This window comes from Cetorhinus maximus, chromosome 21 (genome assembly GCF_964194155.1).
Source record: "Cetorhinus maximus chromosome 21, sCetMax3.hap1.1, whole genome shotgun sequence".
In the NCBI taxonomy this organism is placed as follows: Eukaryota; Metazoa; Chordata; class Chondrichthyes; order Lamniformes; family Cetorhinidae; genus Cetorhinus; species Cetorhinus maximus.
The window spans coordinates 48,927,789-48,945,217 of record NC_135899.1 but is presented as its reverse complement, the minus strand read 5'-3'; the positions used below and the strand labels follow the sequence as shown (position 1 = coordinate 48,945,217).

Sequence of the window (17,429 nt, the reverse complement as noted above, 5' to 3'; positions counted from 1 at the left end):
GTCGAGGGATGTTTTTGTGACTGGATGCCTGTGTCCAGTGGGGTTTCTCAGGGATCGGTGTTGGGTGCCTTTCTGTTTGTGGTATATGTAAACGATTTAGACTTGAATGTAGGAGGCTTGATCAGTAAGTTTGCGGATGACACAAAAATTGGTGGAGTGGTAAATAGTGAGGATTGCCTTAGATTACAGGAGGATATAGACAGGCTGGTCAGATGGACTGATCAGTGGCAAATGGAATTTAATCCGGATAAGTGTGAGGTGATGCACTTGGGCAGGACAAACAAGGCACGGGAATACACAATGAATGGTAGGACCCTGGGAAGTACCAAGGATCAGAGGGACCTTGGGGTGCATGTCCATCGGTCTCTTAAGGTAGTGGGACATGTAGATAAGGTGGTTAAGAAGGCATATGGGATACTTGCCTTTATTAGCCGAGGCATAGAATATAAGAGCAAAGAGGTTATGCTGGAACTGTATAAAACGCTGGTTAGGCCACAGCTAGAGTATTGCGTGCAGTTCTGGAATCCGCATTATAGGAAGGATATGATTGCTCTAGAGAGAGTGCAGAGGAGATTTACCAGGATGTTGCCTGGGCTCGAGAATTTTAGTTAAGAGGAGAGATTGGATACACTGGGGTTATTTTCCTTGGAGCAGAGGAGATTGAGGGGGGGACATGATTGAGGTGTATAAAATTATGAGGGGCATAGATAGGGTAGACAGGAATGAACTTTTCCCCTTGGTGGAGGGATCAATAACCAGGGGGCACAGATTTAAGGTACGAGGCAGGAGGTTTAGAGGGGGTGTGAGGAAGAATTTTTTCACCCAGAGGGTGGTGGGAATCTGGAACTCACTGCCTGAAAGGGTGATAGAGGCAGAAACCCTCATAACATTTAAGAAGTATTTGGATGTGCACTTGCGATGCCATGGCACACAAGGCTATGGGCCTATTGCTGGGAAAATGGGATTAGAATAGTTAGGTACTTTTTTGACTGGCGCAGACTTGATGGGCCAAAGGGCCTTTTTCTGTGCTGTAGACCTCTATGACTTTAATGACATGACGGTGTATGAAGCGGCTGAGAAGTAACGCTCACATTTTTCTTCCTCCTTTGAAGAGACAACCTTAGCCTCACCTCACTACCACTCTGGGTAAAATGAAACGGACTTGCATTTATCTAGCGCCATGGAATGTCCCAAAATGCTTAACAGCCGATGAAGTACAGTGTAGTGACTGTAGTAAGCAGGGTAGCCAATTTGCACACAGCAAACTCCCTCACATAGCAATTAGATAAGTGACCAATTAAACTGGTTTGATGAGGTTGGCTGAAGAATAAATAATGACCATGACACCTGGGGTAACTCCTAAGACCTTCTTTAGAATAGTGCCATGGGAATCTTTTACATTCACCTGAGAGGGAAGGCAAGCCCTCAGTTTAACATCTCATTCAAAAGATGGACAAGGCCGGAGAATCGGGAGGGGCAGCTGGCATGATACGCTGCCCCTTGTGTGGCACATGGTGCTGGTGCTCTGACGCCCCATGCAGAGCTTGGGTTTGTTCGAATGTGTGCCCAGCAGCTTCACAAAGCCAAACAAGGTCTAAATCCTCCGGTCCCCCTGCAATGAAGGAGCTATGAGCATGCAAGAAACATCAGACATGCAAAGAGCAGCTGGTTCACCTAGCCTGATCCCAATACTCATGATGCTTTCTGCATCACGTAGTTAGAAAGGAGAGAGAGAGGGAAGTGACTGAGAAAAGGAATAACATGCACGAGGGGGGGGGTCTCCATTGACCGGGCAGCTAAAAAGCTGACGTGTGGCCATGTACGAGAGCCATAAAAACCTGCACAACTTGAAGATCAACGAGGAAACGCAGACTGGGACAGCATTTACTACTTCAGGGGTCCTTCAGAGGACCGGGTGGTGTAGTGAGTTAGAATAGCATTGTCATGACTATCTCCCCCTCTACAAGGATCCCAAATTAAGCAAGTCGTCATTCTCAACCCAACATCGGCCCACTGTACAAAGCAGACCGCATAAATCTCCATCCATCTCACTCACAGCCATATGGTTGTCTGTTGGAGGATATATTATTAAAAAGTGGGAAGTCTTCCCTTCTCCAACATGACTGCTAAAAATTCACCAAGTAGTTAAAAACGGAAAAAAACAGCTTAATGGAATGGACCTAAGCTCATTGAGGGGGAAAGTTTACTCTCCGCACACTGAACTTTAGGAAGATAGAAACCTAGAAATCTGGCCATCCCAGATCAAAACAAAAGCAGAATACTGCAGATGCCAGAAATCTGAAATAAAAACAGAAAATGCAGGACATACTCAGCATCTGCAGAGAAAAAGGGTTAACTTATCAGGTTGATGACCTTTCAACAGTTCACCTCAGATGAATCCAGCCCAGTTCATTTTCACCACGTGTATAATCCATCAGTTATTTACCTCAGGAGTGAGATTTTGCATACCTGTGCCTGGGATTCTAGAATGTTCCGGACCACAGTTTCACAGTCCTCTGTCAGGATTTTGAACAACATATCTCTGCGCTCGCTGTCCTTCTGCAATAGGAACAGTCCAGCATTTTCTTCCGGTGAGGAGGGGATGCTGAAGTCATCCACTTGTTCCTCAAGTACACTGGGGGAAGGAAGACAGGGAGACTGATTAAAACACTTCCAGCTGAATAAAGTGATTACAGTTAGTACTAAAGAGGAGAGGTTACCTCAGAAACTCCTGTTTTGGCGAGCTGCTTTTGACAGACAGAACTGGGATTGAGCAGCTCCGAGCCAGGAAAGGCACATTGTGTTTGAAATCCAAGGGATGTCGATTCTCACTCCCATCCTTGAGGTGTCCTGATGCAGGGACAGACAGGCTGTGATAAAATTCACCTAGATTAAAAAAAAATCCTAATCAAATCTTCTGAAGGAATTAAAGGGCTGCTCTGCAGTAACAGATTGTGGGGAAAGAAGATTACAGATTACACAGTCACAGACAACACATTGAGGTTTCAAAATGCCTGGAGTTTAGCTGCAGGCAGGATGTAGGGCACTGAGATGAGTTGGGGAGGGAGGGGACCAGTATTTATATGACAGCTTTCATCTCAAGATATCCCAAATAATTCACAGCCAATGATAATCTTCAGAATGGTTAGTATTGAAGTGTTGTCACTGCTATAATGACAGAATCACAGAATTTTTTACAGTGCAGGAGGCCATTCAGCCCATCAAGTCTGCACTGGCTTGCTGAAAGAGCAATCTACCTAATCCCACTCTCCTGCCTTATCCCCATAACCTTGCACATTCTCTCTTTTCAGATAGCTTTTTCACTTTCCCCCTTATTCTGACCCCATGTAATGACTTACTATTGCCTACTCTAATTCTATCAAACTCTCCAAGTACTCTACTTACCTTGATACTCCTCTCTGATATATCCTCCTTATCATTTGACACTTCACTACTTCCCACTGCCAGTTTTTCTCCTCTCCACTCTGAATTTCCCCTCAGGTTCCCATCCCCTTGCCAACCTAGTTTAAACCCCAACAGCACTAGCAAACCTCCCCGCGAGGACCTTAGTCCCAGTCCTGTTAAGGTCTAACCCATCCCTCGTATACAGGTCTCACTTGCCCCAGAACCGATCCCAATGCCTCAGAAATCTAAAGCCCTCCCTCTTACTCCAATTCGCCAGCCATGTGTTGAACTGCTCAGTTTTTCTATCCTTGTGCTCAGTAGCACGTTGCACTGAGAATAATCCTGAGATTACTGCTCTTGAGGTCCTGCTTTTCAATTTCCTTCCTAACTCCCTAAAATCTGATTTCAGGACCTCATCCTTTTTCCTACCTATGTCATTAGTCCCAATGTGGACCAAGACCTCTGGCTGCTCACCCTCCTCCAAAAGAATGTCCTACAACCGCTTTGTGACATCCTTGACCCTGGCACCAGGGAGGCAACATACCATCCTTGAGTCACGTCTACGGCCGCAGAAATGCCTGTCTGCTTCCCGAACTATGGAATCCCCTACCACTATAGCACTTCCACTCTTCCTCCTCCCCTCCTGTGCAGCTAAACCACCCATGATGGCACAAACTTAGCTCTTGCTACAGTCCTCTGAGGAACCATCTCGCTCACTAGTATCCAAAATGGAAAAGCGGTTAGACAGCGAGATCTTTTACAGGGTCCTGAACCATGAGGCGGGCTTTAGTTTACACCAAATCCAAAAGATGGCACTGCCCACAGTGCAGCACTCCCTTATTACTGAAGTGTCAGCTTAGTCTTTGTGCTCAAGTCTCTGAGGTGGGGCTTGAAGACATGACCTTGTGAGTCAGCAGTGAAAGTGTTATCACTGAATTGAGTCAGGTCTGCGCTGCAGTGATGCCGAGTACCTGCAGTTGGTGCTGTCTGATGTGGGGGCTGCAGTCGGACTGATGGCCTTTGGTTATACAACTTGCTCAATACCACCACCAACAGGCACTCGGTATCACTGCAGCTATGAGCAACTCCAATAAATCATTGAGAAGACTTGCATTTACGTAGCACTTTCACATCCTCAGGACGTCCAAAATGCTTCACAGCAAACAAAGTACCTTTGAAGTGTAGTCACTGTTGTAATGTAGGGGAATGTGGCAGGCAATTTGTGCACAAGCTCCCACATACAGCAATGAGATAAATGGCTGGACAGTTGTTTTTTAGATGTTGGCCAAGCAATAATTATTGGCCAGGACACCAGTGGGTACCTGTCAGCTCTTCCTCTAATAGTGCTGTGGGGTCTTATACATCCACCGAGAGGGCAGATGAGGGCCTTGGTTTAATGTCCCACCCGCAAGACACCACCTCTGACAATGCAGCACTCTTTCAGTGTGATCTAGGTAACGTGTTTAAGTCTCCGAGTGGGAGAGGGGAGAGTTTTATAGTGTAAATTTGTGTGTGTGTAAATCAATACTCTTCCTCTTGTGTGTTGTGTAAGCTTTAATCATTTACACAGATCCCCTGATTTACTATGTCTTCACAGGTAGAGGCTTCTATCTTGTAGCAGATACATTGTGTTAGTAAGTGAGCAGGATCAATGGGCAGTGGGATGGATTTCCAAGCTTAAAGACTGACTGAAAACCATGACTTTCCCTACTCTGGCCAAGATTGATTTGTTAACTGAAGAGGGTACAGATCTGGGCCTGTGTAGGCGGATCAAACAACAGAGCACAGAGCTTTGCTCTATCTCCAGGCGCTGGCTGTGACAGAGTGACATTGGATTTTATCCACTGTTCATGAAAAGCCAGGAGTGCAGCCTCTGCCTGAACAGGCATATCGCAAAATGTGATAACTTACATTTCTACAGCCCTCATTACATGCGGAGAATCTTCAGAACGGGCACTGAAGAAACTTAAACTACAAGAAAGACTGAACCGTATTTACAGTGATTGCTCCTTTATTCACACCAGCCATCTCTTGTAATCTCTGAGTAACACACAAAACCGCTTTATCCATTTTATCAGTGGATACATATCCAGTGTCGCTTTCTCTAACTTCCCATTCAGTTCCATTCTAATTCCATCCAGCTGCATCCCATTTTGTCCTCGTTTCCCTTTCCTGCATTGTCCCATTTCTTTAATCTGATTTACTTTGTTTCCACTCCGTTCTATTTCCATTCAGTGCCATTCCCCTGCATACAGCACCCTTCAGTCTCAGTCATGACTTTTCCTTTCCCGCCTCTTCCCTTCCTTCCATTCTTGTAACTTTCCACTCCAGTTTATTTCCAAATAGTTCCATTCCCTGCCTCCTCTTCCTGTTCAGCCCCGCTGACTCACCTCAGTTCCATTCAGTTCAAATTCAGTTCAATTCCTGTTCAGTGCATTGCTTCCGTTTTCATTCAATCTGATTAACCTGAGCGCAGCCTCAGGGAGCGGGGATGTTAAATGGGAAGGATTAGCAGATGAGAAACTCAAAACCAAACATCACATTAAGATCTGACAGAGTCACTAGATTCATCAGGACCTGGATATTATCGGACCTGGAGTGATAAAACAGTGTGAGGAGAGCAGCAGAGACAGATAATAAAAGAACATGAGGACAGCAGAGAGTCTGGATAAAAGAGCATGAGGAGAGAGCAGGAGACACAGGATAGAAGAGTGCAAGGAGAGCGGAGAGACACAGGATATAACAGCGCGGGGAGAGTGGAGAGACAGATAAAAGAGCATGAGGAGAGTGGAGACACAGGATAAAAGAGCGTGAGGAGAGCGGCGGAGACATGGGATAAAAGAGCGTGAGGAGAGCGGAGACTCAGGATAAAAGAGCATGAGGAGAGTGGAGACACAGGATAAAAGAGCGTGAGGAGAGCGGCGGAGACATGGGATAAAAGAGTGTGAGGAGAGCGGAGACTCAGGATAAAAGAGAGCGAGGAGAGGGGTGGACACATGGAATAAAAGAGCGCTAGGAGAGCAGAGACACAGGATAAAAGAGCGCGAGGAGAGCAGAGACACAGGATAAAAGAGCATGAGGAGAGCGGCGGAGACACAGAATAAAAGAGCGCGAGGAGAGCGGCAGTGACACAGGATAAAAGAGCGCAAGGAGAGCAAAGACACAGGATAAAAGAGCACGAGGAGAGCGGCGGACACACAGGCTAAAAGAACGCGAAGAGAGCGGAGACACAGGATAAAAGAGCGCGAGGAGAGCGGCGGAGACACAGAATAAAAGAGCACGAGGAGAGTGGCGGAGACACAGGATAAAAGAGCGCGAGGAGCGCAGAGACGCGGGATAAAAGAGTGCGAGGAGAGCGGCGGAGACATGGGATAAAAGAGCGTGAGGAGAGCGGCGGAGACACAGGATAAAAGAGCGCGAGGATAGCGGTGGTGACACAGGATAAAAGAGCACGAGGACCGCGGCGGAGACACAGGATAAAATAGCTCAAGGAGAGCGGCAGAGACACAGGATAAAAGAGGGCAAGGAGAGCGGCAGACACAGGATAAAAGAGTGCGAGGAGAGCGGCGGAGACACAGGATAAAAGAGCACAAGGAGAGTGGCGGAGACACAGGATAAAAGAGCACGAGGAGAGCGGCGGAGACACAGAATAAAAGAGCGTGAGGAGAGTGGCGGAAACACAGGATAAAAGAGCACGAGGAGAGTGGCGGAGACACGGGATAAAAGAGCGCGAGGAGCGCAGAGACACAGGATAAAAGAGAACGAAGAGACCGGAGACACAGGATAAAAGAACGCGAGGAGAGCGGCGGAGACACAGGATAAAAGAGTGCGAGGGGCGCGGATACACAGGATAAAAGAGCGCGAGGAGAGCAGAGACACAGGATAAAAGAGCGCGAAGAGAGCGGAGACACAGGATAAAAGAGCACGAGGAGAGCGGCGGAGACACAGGATAAAAGAGCGCGAAGAGGGCGGAGAGACACAGGATAAAAGAGCGCGAGGAGAGCGGTGGAGACACAGGATAAAAGAGCACGAGGAGAGCGGCGGAGACACAGGATAAAAGAGCGCGAGGAGCGCGGCGGAGACACAGGATAAAAGAGCGCGAGGAGAGCAGAGACACAGGATAAAAGAGCGCGAGGGGAGCGGATACACAGGATAAAAGAGTGTGAGGAGAGCGGAGACACAGGATAAAAGGGCGCGAGGAGAGCAGCGGAGACACAGGATAAAAGAGCGCGAAGAGGGCGGAGAGACACAGGATAAAAGAGCGCGAGGAGAGCGGCGGAGACACAGGATAAAAGAGCACGAGGAGAGTGGCGGAGACACGGGATAAAAGAGCACGAGGAGAGCGGCGGAGATACAGGATAAAAGAGCGCAAGGAGAGCGGTGGAGACACAGGATAAAAGAGCACGAGGAGAGCGGCGGAGACACAGGATAAAAGAGCGCGAGGAGAGCGGCGGAGACACGGGATAAAAGAGCGCGAGGAGAGCGGCAGAGACACAGGATAAAAGAGCACGAGGAGAGCGGCGGTGACACAGGATAAAAGAGCGCGAGGAGAGCGGCGGAGACACGGGATAAAAGAGCGCGAGGAGAGCGGCGGAGACACGGGATAAAAGAGCGCAAGGAGAGCAGAGACACAGGATAAAAGAGCGCGAGGGGAGTGGATACACAGGATAAAAGAGTGTGAGGAAAGCGGAGATACAGGATAAAAGAGCGCGAGGAGAGCAGTGGAGACACAGGATAAAAGAGCGAGAAGGGAGCGGAGACACAGGATAAAAGAGCGCGAGGGGAGCGGAGACACAGGATAAAAGAGCGCGAGGAGAGCGGAGACACAGGATAAAAGAGCGCGAAAAGAGTGGCGGAGACACAGGATAAAAGAGCGCGAGGAGAGCGGAGACACAGGATAAAAGAGCACGAGGAGAGCGGTGGAGACACAGGATAAAAGAGCGCGAAGAGAGCAGAGACACAGGATAAAAGAGCATGAGGAGAGCGGAGACACAGGATAAAAGAGTGTGAGGAGAGCGGAGACACAGGATAAAAGAGCACGAGGGGAGCGGCGGAGACACAGGATAAAAGAGCATGAGGAGAGCGGCGGAGACACAGGATAAAAGAGCGTGAGGAGAGTGGAGACACAGGATAAAAGAGCACAAGGAGAGCGGAGACACAGGATAAAAGAGCACAAGGAGAGCGGAGACACAGGATAAAAGAGCGCGAGGAGAGCGGAGACACAGGATAAAAGAGCACGAAGAGAGCGGACCTGCATGACAATAGCAGCGACAGCGGGAGATAAAAACTGGCAGCAGGGAGCCCTTTCAACCTGTTTCTACCTGTCAGAGCTGAAGTGTGACATCACAGGAAAACAGGTAGGTGAATGGTAGATATCTATTCCGTGTCTCTTTTGATTGGCTAAGTGGTCTAAATCAGGAGACGTTATTACAGCTGAAGAGTTGTTAAGAAATTCACAATTTGAAATATTTAATATCCAAATTAATTAATTAAATAGGAGAGATGGCCGGGCAGGCGATGTGTTGCAGCTGTAGTATGTGGGCACTGGTGGACGCCGGTGCGATGCATGGTGACCACATCTGCAGCAAGTGTTGACTCCTTGAGGAACTTCGGCTCAGAGTAGATGAGCTGGAGTCCGAGCTGAGAACACTGCGACACATCAGGGAGGGGGAGAGTTACCTGGACACTGTGTTTCAGGAGACAGTTTCAGTCCTTAGATTAATTACATCAAATTTGACCGTGGTCAGGAACAGGAGGGTGTGACTACGAGTGAGGCAGGTACAGGGATCTAGAACTTAGCTTTGGAGGAGCCTCAGCTAGTGCCCTTGTCCAATAGGTACGAGGTTCTTGTTCCCAGTGTGGATGAGGGCACAGACTGCAAGGAGGATGAGTGAACTGACCACAGCACCGTTGTACAGGGCACCGTTCAAGTGGTGGGAGAAAAGAGAAATGTAGTAGTAATAGGGGATAGCATAGTTAGGGGAGTAGATACTGTTCTCTGCAACAAAGACAGAGAGTCCCGAAGGCTGTGTTGCCTACCTAGTGCCAAGGATAAGGACATGTCTTCTGCACTGGAGAGGAGCTTGGGAGTGGGAGGGGAAGGATCCAGTTGTGGTGGTCCAGGTAGGTACCAACGACATAGGTAAGACTCGGAAGGAGGTTCTGCTGAGGGACTATGAGCAGCTCGGGCCTAAATTAAAAAGCAGAACCACAAAGGTAATAATCTCCGGATTACTACCTGAGCCGCATGCAAATTGGCATAGGGTCAATAAGATTAGAGAGGTAAATGTGTGGCTCAAAGATTGGTGTGGGAGAAATGGGTTCTGATTCATGGGATGCTGGCGCCAGTACTAGGGAAGGAGAGAGCTGTTCCATTGGGACGGGCTTCATTTGAACCATGCTGGGACCAGCGTCCTGGAGAATCGTATAACTGGGGTTGTAGATAGTACTTTAAACTAATTAGTCGAGGAAGGATTCAATTGAAGGGAAGTTTAAAAAATCAAAAATAAACGAGAGAGCAGAGGTGCAGGGTAGTGAAGAGGTGAACGATAATCAAAGGGTGACAGGAAGGGGCAGAAAACCTAAGCAGAAGAGTGCAGCAGAAATTAAAACCAGAATGAGCAATAATGGTAAAAAGTCAAAGCTTAAGACTCTTTATCTGAATGCAAGCAGCATTTGTAACAAGACCAATGAGTGAGTTGACAGCACAAATAGAAATAAATGAATATGGCTTGATAGCTATTACAGAGACATGGTTGTAGGGTGACCAAAACTGGGAACTCAATATTCAATGGTAAGCGACGTTCCGGAAAAATAGGAGAAAAGGAAAAGGGGGTGGGGCAGCTTTATTAAGAAAGGAAGGTATCAGTGCGGTGGTGAGTCGTGATATAGGTGCAACAGATCATGTTTGGCTGGAAATAAGGAATAGCAAGGGGAGTCATCTATAAGCCTCAGAAGAGTTGCCTCACTGTAGGACAAAGTATAAATCGGGAAATTATGGAGGAGTGTAAGGTGGGCGCTACAATTGTCATGGGTGATTTAATCTGCATATTGACTGGACAAATCAGATTGGAAAGGGTAACATGGAAGACGAATGTGTAATGTGCATCAGGGATTGTTTCTTAGAGCAATACGTTGCAGAACCGACCCAGGAACAGGCTATTTTAGATCTAGTTATGTGTAATGAGGTGGGATTAATAAGAGATCTCATAGTTAAGGATCCTCTAGGGGGTAGCAACACTACATGTTAGAATTTCAAATTCAGTTTGAGGGCAAGCAACTAGGGTCTCAAGCCAGTGACCTCAACTTAAATAAGGGAAATTACAAAGGTATGAATAAAGAGTTGTCTAAAGCAGACTGGGAAAATAGACTAAGGGGAAGGTCAGTGGATGAGCAGTGGCAGACATTAAAGCAGATATTTCATAACGCTCAGCAAAAATTTATCCTGGTCAAAAAGAAGGACTTGATGAGAAGGATGAACCACCCGTGATTAACAAAGGTGGTCAAGGAGAGTATCCAATAAAAAACTAAGGCATACAAAGCAGCGAAAACTAGTGATAAGCCAGAGGATTGGGAATTTTTTAGGAACCAGCAGCAGATGACTAAAAAGCTAATAAAGAGGGAGAAAATTGATTATGAAAGTAAATGGGCAAGAAATATAAAAACAAACAGCAAGTGCTTCTAAGGTTATATAAAAAGAAAGAGAGTGGCTAAAGTGAGTGTGGGACCCTTGGAGGATGTGACTGGGGAATTGATAATGGGGAACGGAAATGGTAGATAATTTAATCCAATATTTTGCATTGGTCTTCAGGGTGGAGGACACTATAAACATCTCAAAGATATTAGATACTCAAGGAGCTAATGGAAGGAAAGATCTTGCAACAGTCTCTATTATGAGGGACAAAGTATTTGACAAACTAATGGGAGTAAAGGCAGACAAGTTGCACCTGATGGCCTGCATCCAAGGATTTTAAAGGAAGTGGCTGCAGAGATAGTGGATACACTGGTCGAAATATTCCAGAACTCACTGGATTTCGGGAGGGTCTCAGCGGATTGGAAAACCGCTAATGTGACGCCCCTGTTCAAGAAGGGTGGGAGGGTGGGAAACAAAAAGCAGGAAACTAAAAACCAGTCAGCCTAACATCTGTCATTGGGAAAATGCTAGAGTCCATTATTAAGGAAGAAATAGCAGGACATTTAGAAAAGCTTAACGCAATCAGAGTCAACATGGTTTTGTGAAAGGGAAATCATGTTTGACATATTTGCTAGAGTTCTTTGAGGATATAACAAGCAGTGTTGATAAAGAGGAACCGGTAGACGTAGTGTATTTGGATTTCCAGATGGCATTCGATAATGTGCCACATAAAAGGTTATTGCAGAAGATGGGAGCTCACGGTACTGGGGGTAATGTATTAGCGTGGATTGAGGACACAGGAGACAGAGTCAGGGTTAATGGGTCTTTTTCAGGTTGGAAAGACGTAACTAGTGGAGTGCCACAAGGATCAGTCTTAGGGCCTCAATTATTTACTATCTATATTAATGACTTGGAGGAGAGTGTAATTTACCCAAATTTGCTGTGGATGTAAAAATAGGTGGGAAGGCATGTTGTGATGACGGCATAAGGAATCTGCAAGGTTATAGATAGGTTGAGTGAGTGGGCAAAAACTTGGCAGGTAGATTTAATGTAAGAAAGGGTGAGGTCATGCACTTTGGTAGGAAGAATCAAAAGGCAGACTATTATTTAAATGGAGAGTGACTCCAAAATAGTGCAGCACAGAGGGATCTGGGTGTTTTTGTGCATGAAACACAAAAAGTTAGCATGCAGGTGCAGCAAGTAATTAAGAAGGCAAATGGAATTTTGGCCTGTATTACTATGGGGTTGGAGTTTAAAAATAAGGAAGTCTTGTTACAACTGTACAGGGTGTTGGTGAGGCCGCACCTGGAGTACTGTGTACAGTTTTGGTCCCCATATTTAAGAAAGGATATACTGGCATTGGAGGCAGTTCAAAAGAAATTCACTAGGCCAATTCCTGGGATGAAGGGGTTGACTTATCAAGAACGGCTAAACAGGTTAGGCCTTTATTCATTAGAATTTAGAAGAATGCGGGGCGATCTTATTGAAACGTACAAGTTTCTGAGGGGGCTTAACAGGGTAGACGTTGAGAAGATGTTTAGTGGGGGAATCTCGAACTAGGGGACATAGTTACAGAATAAAGGGACACTCGTAAAACTGAGATGTGAAGGAATTTCTTCTCTCAGAGGATAGTGAATGTCTGGAATTCTCTATCCCAGAGAGTTGTGGAGGCTAGATCACTGAAAGTATTTAAAGAGGAGGTAGATAGATTTTTGAAATATCAGGGAGTTGAGGGCTACGGGGAGCTGTCACGACAGAGCAGTTGAGGCCTGGGGCAGATCAGCCATGATCTTATTGAATGGCGGGGCAGGCTTGAGGGGCCGAACGGCCTACTCCTGCTCCTATTTCTTACGTTCCATTCCATTCACTTTGCTTCTTTTTCCCACTGAATCCAATTTCCAACTGTCCTATTCATCCCTAATGCCCTGCTTCCCATTGCAATTTTCACACGTTTCCTTCCTCCTCATTCTGTCAAATTCCTCGGCCTGCAATTAAATGTAGCTTCCCTTGTTTTCTGTTCCCACTCAGTCCTCTTCCCACTGCAACCTCTTGCCATCCTTCTCGTTCAGCCCCATTTCCATGGCGCCCAGTCCTGCTCCCTTTCTCACTCATTCCTCTACCTGGCTTTGGCGAGGCTTTCGCTTTCTTCCGGCTCAGGAACGGGTCCCTCAGGAGCTCCCCGGCTGTGGCCCGTTTGTCGGGATTGGGTTCAAAGCCATGCAGAAGGAAAGCCTTTGCTTCCTGGGACATGGACCCTGGGATTTCCGGGTGGATTTTAAACATTCCAACCTACAGGCAAACAAACAGCGAATCAAGCACAAAGTGGGAAATGTGAAATGGCATGGAAGAGCTCTAACGCTATCAATTTGCAAAATTAAGCCTCTATATTTGACTATATATCTTCGCAATTATTGGGCTGCGAGTGGTAGAAATGATAGTTCTGGGTCCCCCTGTTGTAACCAGCCAGTACCACTTGAGGGTGAACATAAAGGGTCCTCGCACTTGTATACTAGGAGGGCCCTGCTCTCCTCACCTTGCTGTTCCATTGCTCATCCAGAAACTGGGGCCATGGACCAGGTGAGAAACCTTGTCTGAAAACTGACATTTTGGTTAATGGCTAACACAAATAATATATTTTAAACAGGATTAAAGAAGTAATTGTCCTGGGTGTAATTTGCCATTGAAGACATCAACCCCACTCCCCCCCCACCCAACCCCCCACAACAGACTCGTCTCCCCTTTCTTTCCTGAAACAGCTGACACCAAATGGGGTACAGATCCATAGGAAACCCATTCAAGTGGTTCTTTCCCTTGCATGCCTGGAGAGTAAGCATGAGAGAGATATGGGGGGAAGATGGTGGCATAGTGGTAATGTTGCTGGAGTCACAATCCAGAGGCCCAGGCTAATACTCTGAGGACATGGGCTCAAATCCCACGATGGCAGCTGGTGGAATTTCAATTCAATTAATAAATCTGGAATATAAAGCTATTCTCAGAAGTAGTGACCATGACAACTATCATCAATTGTTGTAAAACCCATCAGGTTCACAAAGGCCCTTGAGGGAAGGAAATCTGCCGTCCATACCCAGTCTGGCCTACATGTGACTCCAGACCCACAGCAATGTTGTTGACTCTTAGATGGCCTAGCAAGGCACACACGGGCAGCCAGGGTCAATTCTGCCCTCAGATGGACTCATAGCTGGAGAGCGAGACCCTGGATGATAGTTCTCCAGAGATCCAAACCTTGCCCATCTGCTCTGCAATCAACCCTATAGAGACTAAAAACATACACATGGTCAGCTTTCTTACCTTAAACATAGCAGCTTGGGGCTCTCCCAGTTCAAAGAAGGGTGGTTTTCCTGTGGCCATTTCAATGACAGTGCAGGCCAGTGACCAGATATCTGCAGGTTTTCCATAACCTCTCGGTCCTTTGTCAATAATCTCAGGGGCCATGTACTGCAGAGTTCCTAAGGAACACAGAAAAACTGACAGAGACCAATCCCAGCGACGCCAGAACACAACACTGAAAGCCATTAACAAACTGAATACTGACTTCGACAATGAACACCACCGACACTGAACCCGACACTGAACCTCACCAACATCAAACCCGACACTGAACCCCATTAACACCAAACCCGACACTGAACCCCACTAACACCAAACCTGACACTGAACCCCATTAACACCAAACCTGTCACTGAGCCCCATTAACATCAAACCTGACACCGAACCGCATTAACGCCAAACCAGATGCAAACCCATTAACACCAAACCCGACCCTGAAAACCACCAGCACCAAACCCGACACTGAACCCCATTAACACCAAACCCGACACTGAACTCCACCAACACCAAACCCCACACTGAACCCCATTAACACTAAGCCGGACACTGAACCCCATTAACACCAAACCCGTCACTGAAACCCACCAAAACCAAACTGAAACTGAAATCTATCAACACCAAACCCGACACTAAAACCCAGCAGCACCAAACCTGACCCTGATCCTGACCCTCAGTATCACCAAACCCGACACTGAACCCCATTAACACCAAACCTGACCCTGAACCCCATTAACACCAAACCAGGCCCTGAACCCCATTAACACCAAACCCGGCCCTGGACCCCATTAACACCAAACCCGCCCCTGAACCCCATTAACACCAAACCCGGCCCTGAACCCCATTAACACCAAACCCAACCCTGAACCCCATTAACACCAAACCCAACCCTGAACCCCATTAACACCAAACCCAACCCTGAACCCCATTAACACCAAACCAGATTCTGAACCCCACCAATGCCAAACCCGTCTCTAAACCCCACTAACACCAACTACACTGACCTCGAGACTGACAGTCACCCTCTGCTCTTTACCCCACCCCGCCCAGACACACACCTGTGAATGTTTCTGTGCAGGGATTGATTCCCGCAAGCCTCTTTGATGTTCCAAAGTCAGAGATTTTCAGCACTCCACTGTATGTGTTTATCAAGACGTTGTCTCCCTTTGAAGACAGGCACAACATTTCAGTGAAGAATATATATAAAACTATAGCCCTGCAATGTTGTTAGTGATGACACAAGTGAGAAAAAGGCACTGAATACAAGGGACATCTTATCAAGCAATCCTCACCAAACTGGCAGCTTCTCCCCACCATCGAATCATCAGAAACCTCCCCATCCTCACTGCAGCCCATTCCCTGATAAGTCACTCATCAATAGGTTAAAAATTACCATTCTGCATGACCCCTGATCAGCATTCAGTCTCCCCATTGCAGAGTTCACAGCACTGTGAATGTCAAGTCCAGTCCCTATTAGAGGACCTAGCTGTAAATTGGTATTTCACATGGAAGGAGTGTTTGGAGCCCTGGGCACTGGAGTGGGAAGAGATGAAGAGCAGATGATGCATCACCTGCAGCGGCACAGAAAGAGACCAGGGCAGGGGTGTCTGGAACTGGAGATAGCGGGAGTTGTTGAATTGATAGATCACACAGGGGACTGTCTCCCCAGAAATCAGAGAGTTGAAGGTGTTAATCAGAAGTGGGATCGCACTGTGCGTGGCGCGTAAGCTGGAAGATGTTGCGAATGTGAAGGCTGATGGGGTAAATGGTGAAAAGAAGGTGAATGGATGGGACCCTGTCATGTTTGTGAGTGATGAGAGAGGAGGGCAGAGAAGATGGATAAGAAATGGGCTGCAGAAGCAGCAATGGATAAGTGAAGCCTTTTTGTTATTTACATATTCCTTGATATTTTTAATGCTTCCCTAGACCTGACTGAGCTGACCTTTTACACAGGATCACAGAAACCTATAGTGCAGAAGAGGGCCATTCAGCCAGTCGAATGATCAGACTTGCTGAATCCCACATTCTCGCCTTTGTCCATAACCCTGTAAGTTCCTGGTCCTCAAGCATCTGTCCAACTCCCTCTTAAAATTACTTATGGAATCAGCTTCCAGGTAGAATGTTCCGGATCCCAAAAATTCTCTGGAGCGAATAAATATTTCTCATCTCCCCTTCAAATCTTTAACCAAGGATTTTGAATTGATGGCCTCTTCTAACTGTGATGGCATCTGGCAAACTGGGGGTGCTGCCACTTAGTGCCCAGCGTGATTGCGCAATTTAAAAAATATTGTTTCATGGGGTGTGGGTGGCCCTGGCAAGGCCAGCATTTGTTGCCCATCCCTCAGTGCCACAACTGAGTGGCTTGCTAGGCCCATTTCAGAGGGCAATTAAGATTCAACCACATTGCTGTGGGTCAGGAGTCACATGTAGGCCAGATCGGGTAAGGATAGCAGATTTCCTTTCCTAAAGGACATTAGTGAACCAGATGGGTTTTTATAACAATCAATGGTAGTTTCATGGTCACCATACTGAAGCTAGCTTATTCCAGATGTATTAATTAACTGAACTTAAATTCAATTAAATAAAATAGGTTGGAGAAGTTAGGACTATATTCCTTGGAGTGAAGAAGGCTGAGAGGAGATTTGATATTTAAGGTATTTAAAATCATGAGGTCAGGGTAGATAGGGAGAAAATGTTCCCACTCGTGAAAGGATTGAGAACGAGGGGGCACAGATTTAAGGCAATTTGCAAAAGAAGCAAAAGTGATACGAGAAAAAACCTTTTCACACAGCGGGTGGTTAGGGTCTGGAATGCACTGCCTGAGAGTGCAGTGGAGGCAGGTTCAATTGAGACATTCAAAAGGGAATTAAAAGTAATCGAAAGTAAAGCTGCTGTCAGATATGAGTTGGTGGCTAAAGCATTGAAGGAAAGGAACTGGAATTCAGCCTGAGGAAGTTGAGAGCTTTGTGTCGTGTTATTACAATGATATAATATCTTGCTTGGGCTTATTTACTGTATAAGACACAAGGCACCAATCGCTCATAAG

General features: G+C 46.7%; 1 protein-coding gene across 2 annotated transcripts in view; it reads right to left on the bottom strand.

Moving 5' to 3' along the window:
- The window catches only part of LOC144695870 (mitogen-activated protein kinase kinase kinase 5-like), a 174,921-nt gene that overhangs the window by 32,656 nt on the left and 124,836 nt on the right, over nt 1-17,429 (bottom strand). For both annotated transcript variants that reach the window (XM_078566913.1, XM_078566914.1), the window contains exons 18-22: nt 15,442-15,547; nt 14,348-14,505; nt 13,159-13,327; nt 2,721-2,886; nt 2,470-2,635 (exon numbers count right to left, since the gene is read on the bottom strand). In XM_078566913.1, coding sequence (XP_078423039.1) covers nt 2,470-2,635; nt 2,721-2,886; nt 13,159-13,327; nt 14,348-14,505; nt 15,442-15,547 — 765 coding nt within the window. The remainder of the gene's footprint in view (nt 1-2,469; nt 2,636-2,720; nt 2,887-13,158; nt 13,328-14,347; nt 14,506-15,441; nt 15,548-17,429) is intronic.